The sequence below is a fragment of the Perca flavescens genome, chromosome 10, assembly GCF_004354835.1.
Source record: "Perca flavescens isolate YP-PL-M2 chromosome 10, PFLA_1.0, whole genome shotgun sequence".
Lineage (NCBI taxonomy): Eukaryota > Metazoa > Chordata > Actinopteri > Perciformes > Percidae > Perca > Perca flavescens.
In genome coordinates this window covers 33,939,319-33,960,302 of record NC_041340.1, presented here as the reverse complement: position 1 = coordinate 33,960,302, position 20,984 = coordinate 33,939,319, and the positions used below count along the sequence as shown (strand labels likewise).

General features: G+C 40.1%; 1 protein-coding gene across 2 annotated transcripts; it reads left to right on the top strand.

The window, feature by feature from the left end:
• Positions 1–82: 82 nt before the first annotated feature.
• Positions 83–20,465, top strand: ids (iduronate 2-sulfatase). Of its 2 annotated transcripts, none has more exons than XM_028589212.1 (13): positions 83–310; positions 2,230–2,366; positions 2,547–2,724; positions 7,244–7,332; positions 8,432–8,632; positions 11,947–12,117; positions 12,224–12,350; positions 13,216–13,386; positions 13,780–13,886; positions 17,680–17,793; positions 18,864–18,974; positions 19,539–19,664; positions 19,763–20,465. In XM_028589212.1, exons 1-13 carry the CDS (start codon positions 190–192, stop codon positions 19,841–19,843), a joined length of 1,734 nt encoding a protein of 577 aa, XP_028445013.1. In that variant the 5' UTR covers positions 83–189; the 3' UTR covers positions 19,844–20,465. The 2 variants fall into 2 exon arrangements, with proteins under 2 accessions (XP_028445013.1, XP_028445012.1); XM_028589211.1 differs by having other exon boundaries at positions 17,677–17,793.
• Positions 20,466–20,984: the final 519 nt, after the last annotated feature.

The window sequence follows — 20,984 nt, the reverse complement described above, 5'->3', positions numbered from 1 at the left end:
ACACATCATTTAACTAATATGATTAGCGTTTCGGGGCGGGGCGACTGCTGAGTGGACCAATCAAAAAATTGTTTAAAAATGACAATGGACAAGTTCATTTGTTTAGATCCCACACGCACGCACGCTGTGGGAAGACGGCTGAAGCTGTAGTGGGGGTGCAAGACTAACTTTAAAATAACGTTACACTTTATGAAGGACAGCGTCGTGTCGTTAGTCTTCTCCATCCAGTCCAAAATGTTCAAATGGGTCCGAATATGGCTTCTCCTCACAGTTCTTCACACTCTGGCTCCTGCTGTTGTGCCAAGAATAGGTAACTTAGCTAGAGTTTGTACTTAGCAAATGCTCAATGTATTGCTAGCAAAACGTGTGGAAATTTCGTATGAAGGCTAACAGGGGCTTTACACTTAGTGTGTTTGTATATTTATTTCAGTAGTTTGTTCATCTTGCTAACTAGCTCACATTAGCGGTTAATGAGTGCTTGTTATGTTTAGTTAGTGGCTGTAGCTAGAGTAAGCTAATGTTAATTCAATTAATTTGCTCATTGAATGGTGCTTTGCTTGTAAGGTACGGAAGAGGATTAAGGCCACATGTGAAAAGATTTATTGAGTTCTAATTGAATTTAATATTAGTTGAAGGGAAACTTGCTAGCTTCTGTCAAGCTTTTATCTGTGGTATTTATGTTATCCAGTGGCACTCTTAACTTTCATTTAGTAGAGGAAAGTGGGGTGAGTTGTGCCAGTTTTTACTCAAAGTGACTGTAAAGTGAAGCCATGACAGTAATGCCTTCAACTTAAGGATGTACATATATTTCAGTATGTGGTGCATCCCTGAGAACAATAACTTTTGGATCTGAAATAAATTTGTTTCAGAAATATAGCTTTGGAAAAAAAAGTGGTCTCGTGGCACAACTTGCCCCTGATGCGGGGTAAGTTGTGCCTTTGGGGGAATACGTTGGGGTAAATTGTGCCAGTGATTTCTGAAGTAAAACAGAACATTGTAATGTTATGAACTGTAATGCTATATGAAAGCAAGACAAATGCAATTTAGATATTGTCACCCTATTAAACTGTTGGAATAAGTCGTATTTTGTAGTTTGGGAAAACACAAAAAACTGAAATACACAATATGTGATATTTGTGAATCATTTTAGGCAAAAAGGCTTTGGCAATAAATGCCCGTTTACATACATAGAACGCTGTCTGTCAATTATGTAACCTATAAGAATAAAGTGACTCGGCTTATTTCTAAACATCCTATTGCGACTTAGGCCACTTAAAAACTTAATAAAACTTCTTTAATAACTCAAAACTGAAATCCGTGTTATCTAAAGTAAACAAATGGCAGGTAGGCCTAAATCAAACACTGACAAGGCATGCCCATCTCCTCACTTCTCCAGATTATCCCCTGTCAGTATGTAGGTCTAGGTGGTCTGGATCTGGCCTACTGCTTAACATCCCACTTGTCAATGCTGCAGGGGAATATACACTTCTGCTCCCTTCTGGCTGTACCACCAAGTTTTTGGGGTGTGGGTAGTTTCTTGAGCACATCACCTCTAGGGATGACCCCTTCATCACTGGCACAACTTAACCCAGGCCCTTTGGCACAAATCACCCCAGACCCATAAGTTTGAAAAACTAGCATGATCCAGCAGTTAAGAGCTAACATCATGCTAACTCTATAGACTCATTGGGTAGACTGCTAAAGCACTAAACCATGTGTCAAATGTTTTCAAACTTTTCTATAATTGTTCAGACACTACAATCAAAAAACCTTAATCATAGAAATTTTACTTTGAGCTAAAATGTGCTTACTTCTCATGCCATGTGTCTCCCTTCTTCGGAGGATGAGTAAAATGGATGGCTTTTCAAAATGTGGTCACATGACAAATTTTTTATATGGTTTTCCGAAAACAAGGGGTGGAACCTCCTATTTAGGTGAATCATTCCTCAAAATAAATGTATTGTTTCTAGGGAAAATAATTGCTTTTAAAAATTGTCGCAAAAAAGTCACCATACATAGCCTATATTTTGTTTGTTATTTTTCACCCCCACCCCTATTACACACTGTAGTTGTTGCTGTATTTATGTATTTGACACCACTTAGTTTACAATTAAGCTTACTAGGATAATTGTATCCCTACTATTAAGGTTTCATTGCAGGAATCTGGAAAATATGCCTAAACTTAATGGGTTCATTCAGAGCAGTTGTGTGGTGTGCCTTTGCTTTCAGAGAGGAGAAATGTCCTATTCATCATGGCAGATGATTTGCGGACATCCTTGGGCTGCTATGGGGACTCTGTGGTCAAATCCCCAAACATTGACCAACTGGCATCCAAAAGCCAAGTTTTTCTCAATGCATATGCGCAGGTCAGTTGGTGTTGTAATATGTTTTATGCTCTGAAATATTACCTCATGGAAATGTTTGAAGTTGTATCTCTCTCTCTCTCTCTCTCTCTCTCTCTCTCTCTCTCTCTCTCTCTCTCTCTCTCTCTCTCTCTCTCTCTCTCTCTCTCTCTCTCTCTCTCTCTCTCTCTCTCTCTCTCTCAGCAAGCCGTTTGTGCTCCCAGTCGTACGTCCATGTTAACTAGTCGTAGACCAGACACCACCAGGCTCTATGACTTCAATTCTTACTGGAGAGTCCATTCTGGGAACTACACGACCCTTCCACAATACTTCAAATCTCAAGGGTACTTCACGATGTCTGTGGGCAAGGTGTTTCATCCAGGTGAGATTCATGATCTACGTTTTTAATTTGGGTGATACAGCAAAACTTTCACAAGCATTTTGTATGCTGGTTATGCACAGCAACATATTCAGGAAGTCATACAGAAATCCCCAGCTTAGTGAAAAGTGCTATATAAACCATTTGTTTTATATAGCACTTTTCACTAAGTGCTTTACATCAAGTGCTTCACATAAAAAAAAGAAACAAAAAACAAAAAAAACTGCCATGCTTCCCCACCCCCATACACAAGCAGAGCAGTACACGAGTACTACAAAATTACACAGGATTACAATAATGAATGGCTACAACATGAACGCACGCAAACTTCTGCTAGTATTCAGCCCGAAAGTGGATCAGCTGCTGGGTTTCCTCCGGTGTGTGATACACGACGGTTTATGTAAAGCACGTATCGATGTCTCCAAAGCAAGTAGTGTTATGCACTGATATCAAACGAAGTTTGCTGCTAATGGAGTTTAGTTAACACTGTAGACATGCATGGTGTCCATTCAAGGCAGAGAAATTCGGGACTGTTGTGCAAATAAGCAATGTATCGTTAGCGTAGCAAACTAGCGTTTTTTTTTTTTTTTTTTTTTTTTTCGTAACGTTTCAATTCCGAACATGGTTGCAAATATATATGTACAGGACTGTGTATAGCACAAAATAAGACTTTCGTAATTTTTAAATCAATTCTTTAACCCAAAAATACTTACATTTATGGGTCTCTCTGGTCATTCTGGTCGCCATTGTTGCCGGCTGCATAATGTATTCTGGGTACCCCTTGCTTTCAAGTAAGCTTGCGACTTTGCTTAAAACTAAGAGGTATCTACCCCTTCCCCTTAGCCCTACCCCTTGATCAAAATGAGAATTGGAATAGCCCTTACTCTCACGTGAATGGGCAAAACTAAGGGGAATGTTAAGGGGAAGGTGTAAGACAGAGAAATGAGATCCAGCCTTAAAGTGCTCATATTATGCTTTTTCCCTTTCCTTTGTGTTGTATATCATTTTTGTGTGCATGTAATAGGTTTTCAAAGTGAAAAAGCCCAAAGTTCCCCCAAAAAGGGACTTACCATCTTAAACACAAAACACTGTTCACAAACTGCTCCAAACAGCTCTATTGTAGTCCAGCCTTTACTTCAGAGACCAACGTGGTCACTTTGTAACACACGTTATAATGTTCGCCTAGCTGCTAGCGTGGCACGCCCTCATACTCTGCTTCTGACTGGCTAGTAGTCCTTACCTAGCTACTGAGCATGTGCGACTCCCAACAAAGATGGAACAGAAGTGAGTTGCCTCACTCTGTAGCTAAAACAGAGAGCTCAACACACTGGGTGAAAAGAGCTGCAGCAATGTGCAGTACAACAAAAATGTTTTTTTTTTTTTTTTTTTTTATTTAAACAATGTAAACCTATTCTGGTACAACCTCTAAATACAATTTATGAACCTGAAAATGAGCATAATATGAGCACTTTAATATAAAATCACAAAAACACACAGGAGCAAACATGAAATCAATAACAGGAATTGATAAAATCAGAACTTGGGGAAACACTATCATGGAAAACCTTGAGGAAACACCAAAAGACCGAACCAAACTCCCATCATTTTGAAGTAAGATAGATAAAACAAACACTTGGAGCTGCGTCAATAAATAACTGAGTAAATAGGTAAAATACAACTAAAAGGATATACTATAAATTAAAGGAAAGACTAATACACATATACTAATACAGTAAAAAAAGTGTAAAATTCAATTAAAAGCTTGTCTAAACAAAGAAGTGAAATAAAATCAATAAAAATATAAAAGAAGAATATTAAATAAAGAAGATAAAAAAAAAAAATTTAGTAAAGATAAATAAAATTCAATGAAAAGCTTAAAGGTCCACTGTGTAGGAATTTCTCCCATCTAGCAGTGAAACTGTATTTTGCATTCAAACGAATAGTGCTCTCTAGAGCCTCACTTTTTCAAATGCGTGTTGCAGCTACGGTAGCCGTTAGGTACCAAGAAGCTATGACAACATGTCTTAAATCTTTGGCGCCGGGGATTCTTTCTCCTGTGGCTTGGCATAAGTTATGATCCTCCTGTTATGAACTAAAGTGCAGTGTGGGCTTTCAAATTTGCTGGGGCGGTGACAATCGCCTCTCACTGATCTCCTTTTCTGTTTCAGCTGGTAATGTCAGCTATAAACTATAGAAATAAAATGATCCTTAATACATTTTTATTTTTATGTTACAAACAGCTGGTCAAAATGGCAGAGTTTTAGACGGAGCCTCAACGACCGCCCGATAGCACGGTAACGTTATGTGGTAAAGCGAGAGAGAGAGGGAGCACCCAGCGGCGTTGGAACAAAGCAGTGAATTGGAGAAATAAAATATTTTTTGCCGATTAATCACTCAAAATGTAACTGTAGCAAGCATCTCAATATCCCTAACGTTATCCACATTCATATTTAGATGAAACCAATTGTATATCCAGCTACAAAGCCTCCAAGCCTAAAAGTCGAAGTTAGAACGGAAGTACAAAGAGGCGTTGTTATGGAGATGATGCACCATCTCGTCTCATTGCGTTGGTGTAAACTGTCAGCTTTCAGAACGCTGCAGACCAGTTAGTTGCAAGTTTTGTCTCGTCGCAAATCTTTGGTCTGAACTGGACTTAACGGCGTCTTCAAATTGGCACAGTAGATACGGCTGCGAACCGACTGGAAGTTGTTCATTTCCTACGGAGATTCGCAGGCCGCATGCGGATGGGTCTGAACCGGTGCGGAAAATCTTGTGTCCATTGGTCATCCAGATGCGTTAAAGTTGGAACTCGTACGACAGGCAACAGACGGTTCCTATCCGACAATCCGAGCAGAAGTTAGCGTTGCTGTGGTACTAGAGGTGTGAATCTTCACTGATCTCCCGATTCGATTATGATTATCATGTCAGCGATTAAATTCGATATCTCGATGCGTCAAATACATTTTTCTATTCAAGCCATGTAGGATATTTAATTCATAGCTTTTCAAGCTTCAAAAACAAAACATTCTGCAGTGCTCTAATACTAAATAAATTGGATACATAAAACTACAGCACTGAGCACATGGCACTTCCTGAATGTGCAAAAAGGGAATGTTGTTAGGCCTAGATTAAATTGTAAACAGAAATAATTGATTGTGAGCCTGCCGATTATCGATGCAGCATTGTCAATGTCCACGATTCGATGCATCGATTATTTGATTAATTTCAACACCTCTGTGGTACTGATAAACAAATCTGAATTCTTAACTTTTAATCAAATAAATAATTATTTCATAACGATATGTTGTCATGTAGGCGTAATGGATTCATTTTGGAGTATGAGAAAAGTTCTTCTGTGTAGAAACGATGCCTAGGATACCTGCTATGGCTAAGTTGGTTAGCTACAGACATCAAACTATTGACATTACACGGCTATATCCCATTTAACCGACCTGCCGTGTCAACATCCTGGGCAACTTTTCTCCGCAGCGGCCTTTCTGTTTATATCTCTATAGCCTCATAGAGAATTAGACATTCGGACACTGACCGAATGAGTCATTCTAGTCTCTCCGCCATTTTTTTTTTCTACTCTCATCCGATGCTTTCAACGGTGTAGTACGACATCCACTGGGGGCACATTGCGTATTACTGAGCTGATTTCAAGTGCCAGTGTGAAGGCGGCGTAATGGCCGGTACACGCCAACCAGACGGCCGACCCTCTGCAGAAAAGCCAGTCGGAATGATCAGTCGGGTCCTCGAGGTCCAAAAAACTGCCTCAGAACACACTGAGGCGACACCGACTTGAGAAATGGAATAAGTCTCCATAGCAGCATGCAGCGCTGCTCTGTATTGTTGCCCAAGAAATGAAAACCGGCAGCTGATTGGACGAACAGGTCATATGGGTTTGTTTTCTCCGGAAATTCAAAGCCAGACTGTCATGGTGGCTTGTTCAGAATACGATCTCATATTGTACTAAAAAAGTTCTCTGAAACATGTTTCTGAAAACATTTTAAGCGAGAAATAGGCCGTGCAGTTGCTGAATCTGTCTTCATTTCAGATCGACAAAGGTCAGTTTAAAAGATTTTCATCAGATTTTGAGAGACTCTAGTCACCTCATTCTGCTCGCCGTTTCCAGGTAAGTCCCGACTGCCCTGCCCCCGACTGAACATGTCAGGTCGGCTAAAATGAACGCCGACAGCCCCCAGACTGACGACTGCACGAGACACACCGAACAGATTCGAGTCACTGACCTCGCCAGACTGTCCAACGACCAATTTTCGGCCTTGTGTGTCCCGAACTGTTTCAACAGCTAATAGCGATGTCAGCTGGTAAAGTCAGCTACAATCAAAGGATCTGGGGACCGGAGACTTCTAGAGGGCTCGTAGGCTGAAAGCAGATGTGCTAAATGACTAGGGCCAAGAGCATTCAGAGCTTCAAAAACCAATGAATTTGTTTACTCTCAAAGTCTGTCCATCCGATTGTATAGCAGTAACACTGGTTGTGTTGTATTTCCTTTCTTTAGGTATTGCCTCCAACCACACTGATGACTACCCTTACAGCTGGTCCATCCCTGCATACCACCCAGCTTCGTTTAGATATGAGAAAGAAAAGGTGTGAATAGGAAAAAGTCCTCATGTAATTAATGAACAAAATGATGCTGTGTGGCAGAAAAATGCTGCATTACTCTGTATAATTCTTTAACATTGTATGATTCACAATTACTCTTGAACGTATCGTCTGGCGTTTCCTGTGTTTCGATGGAAGTTAGAGTAACTACAGGGGTCAAAGGCTATATGACGCCGTTGATGACCAAACGCCTGTCATTGATTAAAATGACAGATTTCTCTGGCTTTGAACATGGTTGGAAACATTTGTAATAGTGCAAGTACACAAGTAAAAACATAGGTTTAGGCATTTTTAGACATTTTAATGAAGAAAGAATCTCATACTATTTACATGGTGTTCTTGTTGATACATGAGCTATAAGTTTTTTTTTTTTCTGAATTTTGTACATATTTCCATTTTATGTGTGTATACAATGGGGGGGAAAAAATAAAAATAAAATGCTGCATCTTTTTTCCCCAGGGAAAAGTCATGCTGAACACAAAGTTCAAAATACTGCAAATGTATAAATATTGCAATACTTTGATCAGTGGGCCATAGGCTCAATCACTATTGTGTTACCTTGTTCAGCGATAGAGAGTGACTTAAATATAGGTAAGATTGTGAAGATCCAGGACATTTGAACATCGACAACTTCTCAGTCCCTCCCTCCCCCCCTTTCCACTAAAGCCCAAACCGATCTCTTATGCCCCTCCCCCCCACAAGGGAGAATGAATGCGTGTGTATGAGCCCCGTCTCTGTGCGTGACGTAGAGTTTTCCCTGTGTCTCTACGATGTGTAGTGTTAGACAGCCAATCAGCAGCATCATTAGGTCTTGGTAGAAGCGCTGATGAGATTTACTCCTTAGGTGCTGAAATTGGGTATTGAATGACAAGGCATTGCTCGATACTATAGAGGCAATTCGGTCGGTGCCTAAAAAGTATGGAATTCTCTACCCAGCCCTAGAACTCAATGTGTCCTCCCACGTGGCATCAGTTTAGCACACCAGCCAACAGAATCTGAAGATAGAAACTGACATGTACATCTCAGCAGGAATTGTACACAAATCTTACTTTTTAATAATTTTGTATTAAAACCTTGTTTCCAGATGTGTAAAGGAGAGGATGGTAAACTCCACGCCAACTTACTGTGTGCAGTGAACGTGACCGAGCAGCCTGGGGGAACCCTCCCTGACATGGAGAGCACAGACGAGGCGGTGAGATTACTGAAGACTCGGGCCAACGACGACGTTCCTTTCTTCTTGGCTGTGGGCTTTCACAAACCACACATACCCTTCAGGATCCCACAGGTATGTACCAACGCTAGTCAGACCCTCGGTACACTGTTTGAGATGTGACGTGCATTAATGTTAGATTATAGTTAAATAATAATAGTTGTATTGTGAAAACCTGTATTGATATTAGCTGCACGTGCCAGTCTAAAAACCTTGATATGTGTAATAGGGGTGAAAATAAAAATCGAAAATCGTATGTATGGGAGGGGGGGGTTCGCAACGATTTTTAAAATTGATTCTTTTCCCTAGAATTTTTTTCTGTTTTATACTGTACCGCCGACGGATTAATCATATCCGTTTCCAGCAAAATAGGCCGAAAGCAGAAAATGCAGAAGATCCATGTTATGTACTTCTTTACAAATGAAATAAATGTCAGACTGACTGACTTTTTTTTTTTTTTTTTTAAAGAAAACTATTAGTTTTTTAGAAATGTCTCAGGGTATACCGTATTCTCTCTAGAAGTGTATCGCCACCTTAGCCTGGTCCACCCAGACTCTGGTACACTAGCCTGGTCCTACAAGACTCTGGTTCATTTCATTTGTACAAAGAGTCTGTACAAATGTTTTCTTAAATCCGCTGGGGAAATGCTTGATCTCTATCTGAGCCGCAGTTTGTAACCATATTGGTCAATGGTGCCATTTGTTAGTCTCTTTGCAGTGCGTTGTAAAAGAGTAATGCATGGCGAATCCTTCTCCTGTCAGGTGATCATATGCTGTAGCTGTGTTAACCTGCTTTCTTGTGCAATAACAGCCTGCCTCAGTACGCTTGAAAAGATTGTCCATTCACTGCCTTTTTAAATACCCTAGGCTGTATGATCCACTTTCGTAATCTTATAACACTGTTGGGATGAAGTTTCATTGGTTACTGTGAATGAGCGGTTGACTAGCATCGGTGGTTATGCACATCTAAAGGGAGCTACTTGACTTGATGATGCTGTCTGTGAAGAGCCCTTGTGAGGAGCCCTCTCAACTGGATGCAACTATTCTTCTGGTAGAATCTCTGTAATGCTCATTCATGAAGACAGACCTTCACTGACTGGGATGCATTATACAATTCACTTAGTCCCCGGCCCCTGTACTTAGAGTGGAAAAGTGAAAGTCTTTGTCCTGCTGCAAGAGGCAGTTTTGCTCGACAGTGCTGTTGTGGACAAAGACTTGAGTCTTGGAGAACCATGATTTTCACAAGATGAGGGACTGAGCAAATAATGCCAGAGCATGAGAATGAATGATGGTGTTAACCTGGAGGATGTGGAGACCAGGGGCCCTTATTGCAGAAGCTTCTGAACCTGCCAATCTTGTTTTTGTTTCGTAACCACGCTAATAAGGGTTAATTAATACCTGATTTATATAAAAAAAAAAAAGCTATTACAGATGAACATTTCCTAAGTCAATGTTCCTGTCTTAACTTAAACATGCAATATGTAATTTGGCAGGGGGCGGGGAGCATAATTTTGGCCAGACACGGGCGCCAGCTCCTGGGATCAGATATGGTTTGTTGCTATGTTAATTAGGTATTGTTTTTGTTTTTAATACAATGTTTTCATGAAGCAGAAGCCGAAAGTTACACCAATTAGGGCGCTAGTTTTGATGTGGGGTCTGTGTGTGTAAAAACTAGAGCCGGGACTTTAACGCGTTAATTAAGATTGATTGATTGATTAATTAATTAATTAATTACAGACTTAAAATGCGTTAATTACACAAATAACACGTTAAACATTTTTTTACGCATTTTAATCACTTATTTTTGCACCGCGGGACGTTTCTCACTGGATGAGTTTCGGCGGACCGATTTAGACTGAGCACCAACTAGCGTTCATGACTTCAGACCTTTTTATATATGTCAATGCTTCAGACAACCACAAACCACAGTGAACATGAACGAAAAAGCTGACGAGACCGCTTTGGTTGGCCCCGTGGATGGGGAAATATTGTTATAAAAAACAAACTGATGGAAGCGTCGATTAGAGCATGGTTGTGTGCAAGCTATGCAACAAGGAATTCTCATATCACCGCAGCACATGATGACTGGTTTAAGGACCAGGGTAACGAAGTCTGAATGTACTTGAAAGTATTGTTTTACTTAAAAAAAAATGTTTACTAGTTTACAGAAGGTCTACCTACCTATAGGCTACCTGAATTTCTGAAATGTACTATATTTCTAAATATGCTATTGGTACACTTAATGGCAAAAATTGCACTGGTCTGCTGGACTTAGTTGAACAAAAATAAACAATATTGTGTTGCTTATGTATTCAGTCATTATTCAATGGTATACTAAAAATCCATGTGAAAAAAATTACTTCTCACTGTTCTCAGGTCAAATATTTATGGAATTAAAATGCGATAAATTTCTATTAATTACAAAGCCTGTAATTAATTAGATTAATTTTTTTTTAATCGAGTCCCGGCCCTAGTAAAAACCAGGGAATAGAAAACTGAAAAGACACAAATCCAGCAGTACATTTTTGGGGAAGCGGTACCTACTTAGAAGCCACTCTGTGCGCTCGCCAAGCAGATCAGCGTGATCTTTAAGTGCATTGCTTTACCAAGTCTTCCCAAAAAGCAAGATAAGCCATTTCACTATATTTCAGACATTTGTCAGTGCTGTCTTTTATAGGGTTTGACACCAATTGGGCACCTTGTCGGTTTAAAACTAGACAAATGACTAATTGAGTGTTTTCTAATAAAAGGAATCACAGGACCTACAGTATGTTTTTAATTGCGTTATGCATACTGTCAAATGCTTTGAGTATCTGTATTTGTAGTATCTCTATTCTACCACTAGATTCTGTCCGTAAGCACGGCCAGAGCTGTATTTATGTTTACACATGTTATTTCTCCAGGTCGGAGGACGGCTTGTTTTGATGAAAATGAGTTTGTAGCTCGTTGTTAACCTTACTACTTTAGGAAAGATGCGTAGTTTGATTTAATAACATTTCGCTATAGAGCATTAATCCCAGAAGTTCGAATCTGTGAATATCTTTCTAGTTTTGCTTAAGTTTATAAAACAGAGAGCACAGATTATGAATCTGTGCGTACAGTTTAGTTTTTTTTTTTTTTTAACAGCTGACCCGAGGGGGGCTGTGTAAATTTCACACTTTTGCGTCACCATATGCACGCAGATTTCCCTCCCCAAAACGCTCGTCTAAACGCGGAATAAAAAGTGAGAACGCAACGGCGCTTTTGCGTATACTCTTCAGATCGTTTCCATCTAAACATAGCCTAAGCTACGTAGGCCCCCTCATAATGCAAATACAGTATTTATATTGTGTATATGTGTACCTGTTTTCACGGAACATCCTTTAGAAACCTGTTGTTTACATGTTACAGGAGTACCTGGGTCTATATCCCATAGAGCAAATGACTCTGGCCCCTGACCCCAATGTCCCTCAACTCCTTCCACCTGTGGCCTACAACCCCTGGACGGACGTGAGGAAGAGAGACGATGTCCAAAAGCTCAACATTAGCTTCCCATATGGACCAATTCCTAAAGACTTTCAGGTATGAACTTGCTGCTCTTTTTTTTAAACCATTTTAAAAGTTGGTTTCCATGTTGTTGCTCCCTGAAATATTCATACAGTAATCGTGTTCTGTATCATGTCTTCAGCTGCGTATCCGTCAGCACTATTACGCTGCGGTGTCTTACATGGACGCTCAAGTTGGCCGTCTGCTCCGTACTCTGGATGCGCTGGGGCTGACCAACAGCACTATGGTGGTGTTCACCTCAGATCATGGTCCGTACAGTTGATATCTTTTTTTCCTTCCAAATATTTCTTTAACTCGTTATCACAGTGTTTCCTCTATGTTGATTTGACCGTGGCGGTCCCCCACGGCAACATTTCTGCCCCCCACGGTATCATAATTAGGGCTGCATTGTTAGAGTGCATGTTGGAGAATAGCAGAAACTCTGCAGAAAGTGTGTGTGTGTGTGGCCTGGTCTTGCATATTTAAATTAACTGGTGATTTTCATTGTAAATTGCACGTGGCTGTTGATTCGATATAAATGGCGATTGCTCAACGCCCTTGCTCACGTTTGTATTTTAGGTGCATTATTTACATGCTGAAGCATTAAGATAATGTAATTAATAGTGGGTTTATTTACAGTGTTTGGACTTGCCCCCACCGCTAAAAAAACAATCCTAAAGGAAACACTGTATTAGGCTCTCAGTGCTCTCAATTATTTAGGAAGTAGTAGTAATTGCAGACTTGTGGCAGCTTTGCTTGTTTCACCACCAGATGGCAGTGTTGTAACAGCATATTGGGCCATTGGCTCCTTCCACAGTTTTGCTGTACTCTTACAAACCCAGCTCTTTCTTGCACTTTCTCTTATTTTTTTTTTAAAACTTTGTGACTCGGAAACTCAATTTCTTTTAATGTCTCCTTCAGTGGAGGACGCTGCAGTGAATCCTTTCCACGACTGTTTGATAGTACACCGTGGAGCTTAATCAAATGCCATCATTTTCAAATATTAGATGACTGGGAATCTGTATCTACCATGTTATTTTATGCTATAGATTTTACAGTTTTTGCTCAGTTTATTTCTGCCATTCTTTTTAAACTAACATCATTCTTATCGCTCTTTGTCCCCCCGTGTTGCAGGATGGTCACTAGGAGAACACGGCGAATGGGCTAAATATTCAAATTTTGATGTGACGACACGCGTCCCTCTCATCTTCTTCGTTCCTGGGGTCACCACATGTCAAGATCAGCTGCCAGAGTCCACCTTTCCCTTTATCGATCCCCTCACCCAATCTGAGCCCATCTTTAAGAGTAAGGCCCCTTCACTGACAACAAGTTACCATTGCTTAACGCGAAGCCTGTACAATCCTTCAAGACACTGAAGGGAACTCAAGTTTGATTTATTATTCATGGTCCTAATTCCTCTTTAAAAATGTGTTAAAACATTTATTATTATGCCAACTTGACTTTAATGAAGTCTTTGATTTACACAGAGCTCCCAAAAGTATTTAGACAGGAATACACTTTTGATATTTTGCTTTGGACAGTTTTCTTACTTCAAGTGCAAATGGTGCAATGATGATGAAATGAAAGAGCAGGGTATCTAGTACATTTCAGTGGATATCTTGACTAATTTGCATCGGTGGCTATGTAAGACTTTCTCTAATTGGCTGACTTCTCTATATCTCTCTATCTATCTTCCAGTTGACCAAGTTATAAGAAACATGGTGAATCTGTTGGATGTTTTTCCTACCGTCTCCTACATGGCTGGCCTCGGAGCACCTCAACCTTGTCCTGAAATTTCCTTCCAGGTATGAATGGATGAAAATGAATGCATTTATTCAATCCAGTAGTTTTCACTTAAAGCGACCGTAGGTAACTTATCAAAAATAAATGAAATAAACTTGTATTTGCTCAAAACTGTCACTATATCCTGACAGTGCTACATGATCTGTGAAAAATGTCACTTTCCTCCGCCTCCTCCTGGTGCTCCCAATGGCTTATGGAAAACGACCAATTAGAGTCGAAGAGTCTCAATGCATTGTCAACAACTTATTTTACAGCTTCAAGGCACACTAAAATATGTTTCTGAAAACCTTTTGAGGTGAGAAATAGGCAATACAATAACAGAATCTTGATTCACATTTAATCAGCGCTGCCTGGTTTTACAGTCTGACTGCAGTTCGCCAGCAGTCACTGACGCTGCGTTAGACTACTCGGCTCTGATTGGTTCTCTTCAAGCGCGGTGGAAACTTGCACTGCCGTTAGGAACACTACAGGGAGGCAGAGGAACGTGAACGTTTTTTGCTACGGTCAGAATATAGTGACATTTTCAGAAAATGTGTGTATATATAAAAAGTTATTTCATAAATGTTGCCATGTGAACTGTTTAAAATGCACTGAAAGCTATGATTCTACCTAAAACTGGATTTTTGTCTTAACCACAGTGGCAAACTTTATTCTGTTGTATTTTTTTATTAGTGGTGGCATCCGGGGCGATTCTAGGATTAGACCTTTAGGGGGTCTCAGCCCCTAATGAGACTGACACAGATACAGTGCATTCAAAAGTGTTAACCACCCCTGCTAAATCAGTAATTTCATTAGCCAATAATCTCTGAGCTAACTACTGAGCTAACTACTGAACAACAACGTTGGCTAATGTTTTTTTGACACTTAACACTAGGGGTGGGAATCACCAGAGGCCTTACGATACGATGTCATCACGATACTTATCTCACGATACGATATTATTGCGATTTTAAACCTATTGCAATATTCTGCGATATATTGCAATTCATTAACTTTTTTTCCAACTTCAAAAGGAAACTTTGTCAACATCTGTTTTATCTAAAAAGATACATTTCTCTGTTTGTTCATCTCACTTCAATTGTATTGCTGCAAAATCAGATTGTCAAGCAGACAAACTGACCAACACATATAAAATAAAAGATCTATACTTGGCGTCTGTGTATCGATACAGTATTGCCACGGAAAATATTGTGATACTATGTTGCATTGATTTTTTTTTTTGATTTTTTTTTTTTTTTTCCACCCCTAATTAAAGGTATAGTGGAGGATTTTCTTTTTCCGGGTGGATCATCAAGACGATTGATCCTCCTAGTTGTCAATCATTCTGGTGATATGTTTACGTAAGGCCGTGGTACGTGCACGTCCCGAGCTTTCAGGTGTATGTGTGGTGAGCTTGATCTACGGTTTCAGCCATTCATTGAAGCATTGAAGCTTTTGGGAGAATATTTCACACGCTGGCGTGCGCTAAAAGCACAGGTTGGGCTTCCCACTGATTCCTCAGTCGCAAAGTTTCTACTCCACAGGTAAAGTTTGGCATGCTATTTGGAGAAATCCATTTAAAATCACTGCTAGTAAAAGTTGATGTACGCTATGATTAGCGATGCTAGCCCTGGCACAAGTCACGCACCGTGCACACACGGTAAACCTCTCAATTTGTGAAAAAGTGCAAATCTTCTTTTGGAAAGTAGGCTTGTATGAGCCATGCCGACAGCAACTTGTAAACCGTGCACTCTCGTGCACACGTTTAAACCCTGTAAAACCATTTGTATCATATTTGCTACGCAAGTTTTTGAAACTTCTATCTCATCAAGTTGATCAATAATTTCCTTAAACACCTGTTGTATATAATCTGATACATGTATTCTGCCCTCTAGTAGAGTATCATTCCACTACAAGCAGTGAAAGGGATTTTTTTTTACCTTTTCAAAATGGCTGCTGTCATTAAATCCTCCACACACTTTTGGCAGGGAACAAGTTGCTAATTTTCATATAGTTATGGTAAGAATAACATTTATGTTATTACTATTTTTTTTAAATATCATCTTTATTGAAACAATGCATAATTACCTAAAAATTAATTATTTATATTATAGTTAAATCGTGTTAAAAATGTGTGTATTAAATTTGATACTGCGGGGATTTAAGGTTCTTTATCCCTGAACTTTCAAGTCACATTTTTGTAATGTAATCTACATAATGCCTACCACTATACAAACGCACACTATTTTGATTTAATTAATGTAATTAATGACTAAAATGCCATCTTAAAATACATTTTGGGTATTTTCAAAATAACAACATAATCGCTATGCTATATCGACCAATTTGTGTATTTTTAGATGTGAAAAAGACTAGAGTAAGAAGAAGTATATTAAAAATGTCATTAGCATGATAGTACATGGCAAATCAAGTGACATGGAGCAGTTAGGGGAAGATGAGGAGGAGGAGGAATGGACTCCTAAGGTTATGCATGATAATGGAAGTTCAGATAGCAGTGATGAGGAAGACTATCCAGATGAAAGTGTAGCCCATACAAGCATGGAAGTTGAGGTCCCAAAAACAACAAATTTTTGTACCTAAAATGAACATTGTTGTGAGTAAAACGTTGCCCAAACGCCCAATGTATCAAACATGATACAAAAAATATATCCTAAACAAAATCATATGGCAAATTTTTTTTTAGAATTTTGTAATAAGGTTTAATAAAAAAAAATTTATAATAAAATAAAAATTTGAATTTTCTGGTTATTTTATCATGTGTCAGGCTTTACAGGGTAGGCGTTCCCTCTCGGGAGCAGGCAGAGTGTTGCGCATGTGCATTTTTTTCAAAAAGTAGAGAGGGCGGTTCTTTTCTAAAATTCGGGAAAATCCTCCACTATACCTTTTAACACTATGATGGAACTAAACCTGACACTTTATAAGCCGGCGCTATCTTGGAAAACAGTCATGACCAGTTAAACTCTGTGTTTGAGCTATGTTATTGGTTACTGGTTGCACAGCGTTAGTCATTCGACTGGTCATGACTGTTTTCCAAGATGGCGCCCGCATGAAAACGTGAAAACTACTGTTGTTTCTAAACTATATTTTTAATAAACTGTCTTTACACTTACACTTCTCAATGCTTCGGTTTAAATCTGAGGACCCTCGTTATGCTACCGTGGAAGTGTGGTGCCATTTTGAGCCTTGTTAGTGGTGTAGAAATAGAGATTTACCCTCTGCCCCGAAAACTAGCATTCGAAGCTAATCACGGGACCCCTTTGATTAGCACAAAAACATATCCCAGAGAACGGTCGACTCGGTACACATGTTATTAACCCCTAGGTTCATTTTGCGCCGGAATTGTCCTTTAAGTTAATGGTCTTGGATGAATCTAACAGTTGTCATTGTGAGCATGCTGATGTTAGCATTTGGCTGCAAGTAGAGCCTCACAGATCAGCTAGCATGGCTGTAGACTCTCTTGTTGTTTTTAAACTTATTTAAACCTTAGAAGTGGGATTCGCAATGTAATTCAGTCTCGGTAACTTTGACTGAGCTTGTTGAAATCTTGAGTTGAAACATGTTTTCATGTCATTTCCTGTACTTCGCTTTCTCTACAAACTGCAGCACAGGAACAGAAGTGGGACCTTCAGGCGCCTTTTTTGTACAGTTAGTTCAAACGGCCTTGTATTAACATTGCCAAACAAAATGAATGGAGAAGTAAACACTTGATAAACAAGCCCGATACAAATGTCATCTAATGGACTCTTGACGTTAATTTCCTTTTTACTCTTGGGTCTGTTTTCTTGCTTTCAGAAGGAGTTGTGTACAGAAGGAAACAACATGGCCTACACCTTCCAACACCAAGAAGAAAGACGGGATGAGGAAGCCATAGCTTTAAGCCAGTACCCTCGACCTGCTGATACACCACAGGTAGCAGGCGCGAGTGTTTCTTTTTTTTTTTTTTTTTTTTTTTTTTTTTTAAAAAGCCAATCAAATAAGCTTTCATGAGCTGTCTAAGGGGTTAAATCATTTATTATTCCTGATCATTCAGAAAGCAGGTCTATGCCTAATAAATAACATGTCACACTGTTACTTTAAATTAATGGAGTTTGTACAGTAGTAGGGGCTGCTCAATCTGAGGAAAATATTGTTGAATATCGCAATAATGTCTTTTGACGGTGTACTCCGTGCTGCATTTCTGCTGCCTTCAGTATTCTGCTTGTTGTTGAAGACTGACTGACGTGCGTCGTCGTTTCCAAAGGTCTCCGTTTGTGCCCGTCCAGATTATAAGGCAACCCTAAAGATTTCAAAGCAAAAGGGGGGGCGGGGGCGTCAGTGTTTCCAATTGCCTCCGTTTTAAGGGCTTGGAAACGCTGGAGTAGTGCGGATGTGAGGGGTAAACATGAGCAAAAGATGTTGGGTTTTAAACCAAAACGTAGTAGTGTAGATTAGAGTACGGATCGAGCTGCATTTTTCTGTCCGAGCCCGGCCCGCGTCCGACAGAGCAGTAACCGAGCCCAGCCCGAGCCCCACAGGCATTAAGATATTTGTGTCTGAGCCCGACAGTTTAAAATCTTTTTTTTTTTTTTTTTTTTCATACTAATGACACATGTTTGACATTTGTAGGAAGGCATTCGGAAATGTCAACAGATGAGGGCATCAGCGCACACAGGGGCAACAAGCGCACGTTAACACAGGCGCGCACCTGCATAATAAGCTTTTTAGAAATGTTTCAATTGTTCAATGCCTTATCGCGCTGATGTGACCGAGCCCAAACATCCTTTCTAAATATCTCGGGTATCCATCCTCTAGTGTAGAAGAATTTTAAATTGATTAAAATTGATCATGATTGGTGGTTGGCTGTGCATGCAGAGCCTGCATGTCACTCATATAGCATCCAACTGTGTATCCAAGAGCACCTAAATCAGTGTCAATGACGTTCTATCAGATACAGACTGAGACCTAAGATGCTTCTACAGTTCAATGTTCTTTCTTTTTAGGTGAACTCTGACCTCCCTGATCTTAAAGACATAAAGATCATGGGTTACTCTCTACGCTGCTGGGACTATCGATACACTCTCTGGCTGGGATTCAACCCTAAAACATTTAAGGTTGGTGTATAACATATTCTCGTATTTGTGTCGTATTATTCTCCTGTTTTTTTTTTTTGTGTCTGTTTCTTTGTGTTGGCCAAGTTGGTGCTTGGAAAATACAAAGGCATAGACAAAACCACCAGAAACCATCGTGGACAGTAAAACCACCTGGCTAAAACACCCAAAACATAGACCATGTGCAAAACGTCAACCCATACTACTGCTACTTAAAATGCATACTAATTCTTCAAAAACGCATACACACTCCTCATTGTGTGTGTGTGTGTGTGTGTGTGTGTGTGTGTGTGTGTGTGTGTGTGTGTGTGTGTGTGTGTGTGTGTGTGTGTGTGTGTGTGTGTGTGTGTGTGTGTGTGTGTGTGTGTGTGTGTGTGTGTGTGTGTGTGTGTGTGTGTGTGTGTGTGTGTGTGTGTGTGTGTGTGTGTGTGTGTGTGTGTGTGTGTGTGTGTGTGTGTGTGTGTGTGTGTGTGTGTGTGTGTGTGTGTGTGTGTGTGTGTGTGTGTGTGTGTGTGTGTGTGTGTGTGTGTGTGTGTGTGTGTGTGTGTGTGTGTGTGTGTGTGCTAGTTTAATCATTCAGATATCCATGCTGGAGAGCTGTACATGCTGGCAGACGACCCCGGTGAGGATAATAACATCTACAATGAAGCTGAGGCCAGTGTGATGCTGACAAAGATGGCCGGCCTGCCTCATGTAAGTTTGAATTCATTTTTTTACGAAATTACACCCAATTACCACTCACTAATGGATTCATTTACTTACTCGTTTTCCGACTTGTGGTTGGTGTTCAGACGATGAGCCTGTGGAGGAGAATGAGGCTGCAGCTCCTCTACCTCTCAGCAGGGAGGAAAACTGGACGAAGGAAGGCGTGATGACGAGAATAAAACCCAACACATGGACAGATGGAGAGATGTATGGATGAAAACTATCTAGAAAAGGATCACGCCTTGAATATTTTGTCTGGTTTAGTATTGTGTGGTATCACTGTTAATCTTTCAGGCCCAGTTCTTCAGGCTAATGTTCCTCGTTAAGAACTTATTGGCAGGCAGATCTGGGTTCAAAAACATGGGCAAAGTGAATAATCCAAAAAGAAGACCAATATCCACAATGTGCACCGAAACCTCTGATTGGTTTGTCTTCCTGCTGCCAAACACAACTTTGAGTGTTTTTCGGTAACCCTTTACTTGAAGGTGTCTACATAAGAGTGACATGATGCGGTCATGAAAATATGACACAGTCATAACCCTAACTTGTCATGACGAAAACTGAATCACACTTAAAAAAAAAGACACTAAAAGACGCGTTATGTCATAAAGGTTTATGACTTGTTTGTTTATGACACGTTCTTTGCCTGCCGTTGACGTGCCTGCCGTTGACGTCTGTGTAAACTTGATGATTCACTTTCGAGGAGGAAGTTTTGTTCTAACTTTACATGCCAGCACACAGATTTCTGATTATCTACAGTAATTATAAAAATAAATAAATAAAAAAACAGTTTGAGGAGCATATTTACTTTCTTTCTATGAGCTGGAGTTTGGTCTGGCTGCACAAGTTGAAGGTCCCATGGCATGAAAATGTCACTTTGAGCTTTTTTTAACAGGAGTTCCCCCAGCCTGCCTATGGTCCCCCCAGTGGCTAGAAATGGTGATAGGTGTAAACCAAGCCCTGGGTATCCTGCTCTGCCTTTGAGAAAATGAAAGCTCAGATGGACCAATCGGGAATCTTCTCTTTCATGACATCATAAGGGGAAAGGTTACCTCCCCTTTCTCTGCTTTGCCTGCCCAGAGAATTTGGCCCACCCATGAGAGAGACGGAAACATCATGGCTTTCAAACGAGCAAAGTGGCAGTTGGTCAAGGCCCCCCCCTCTCTCCTCCTCAGTAGCATTTAAAGCTACACATTCTAAGGAAAGCTCATTGTGGGACTGGCTCTAGTGGCTGTAATTCTGCACCAAGGCTGAATTTCAGGAAAGAGACTTCAGATACAGTATTAGGGGACCACTAAGGTCTATATA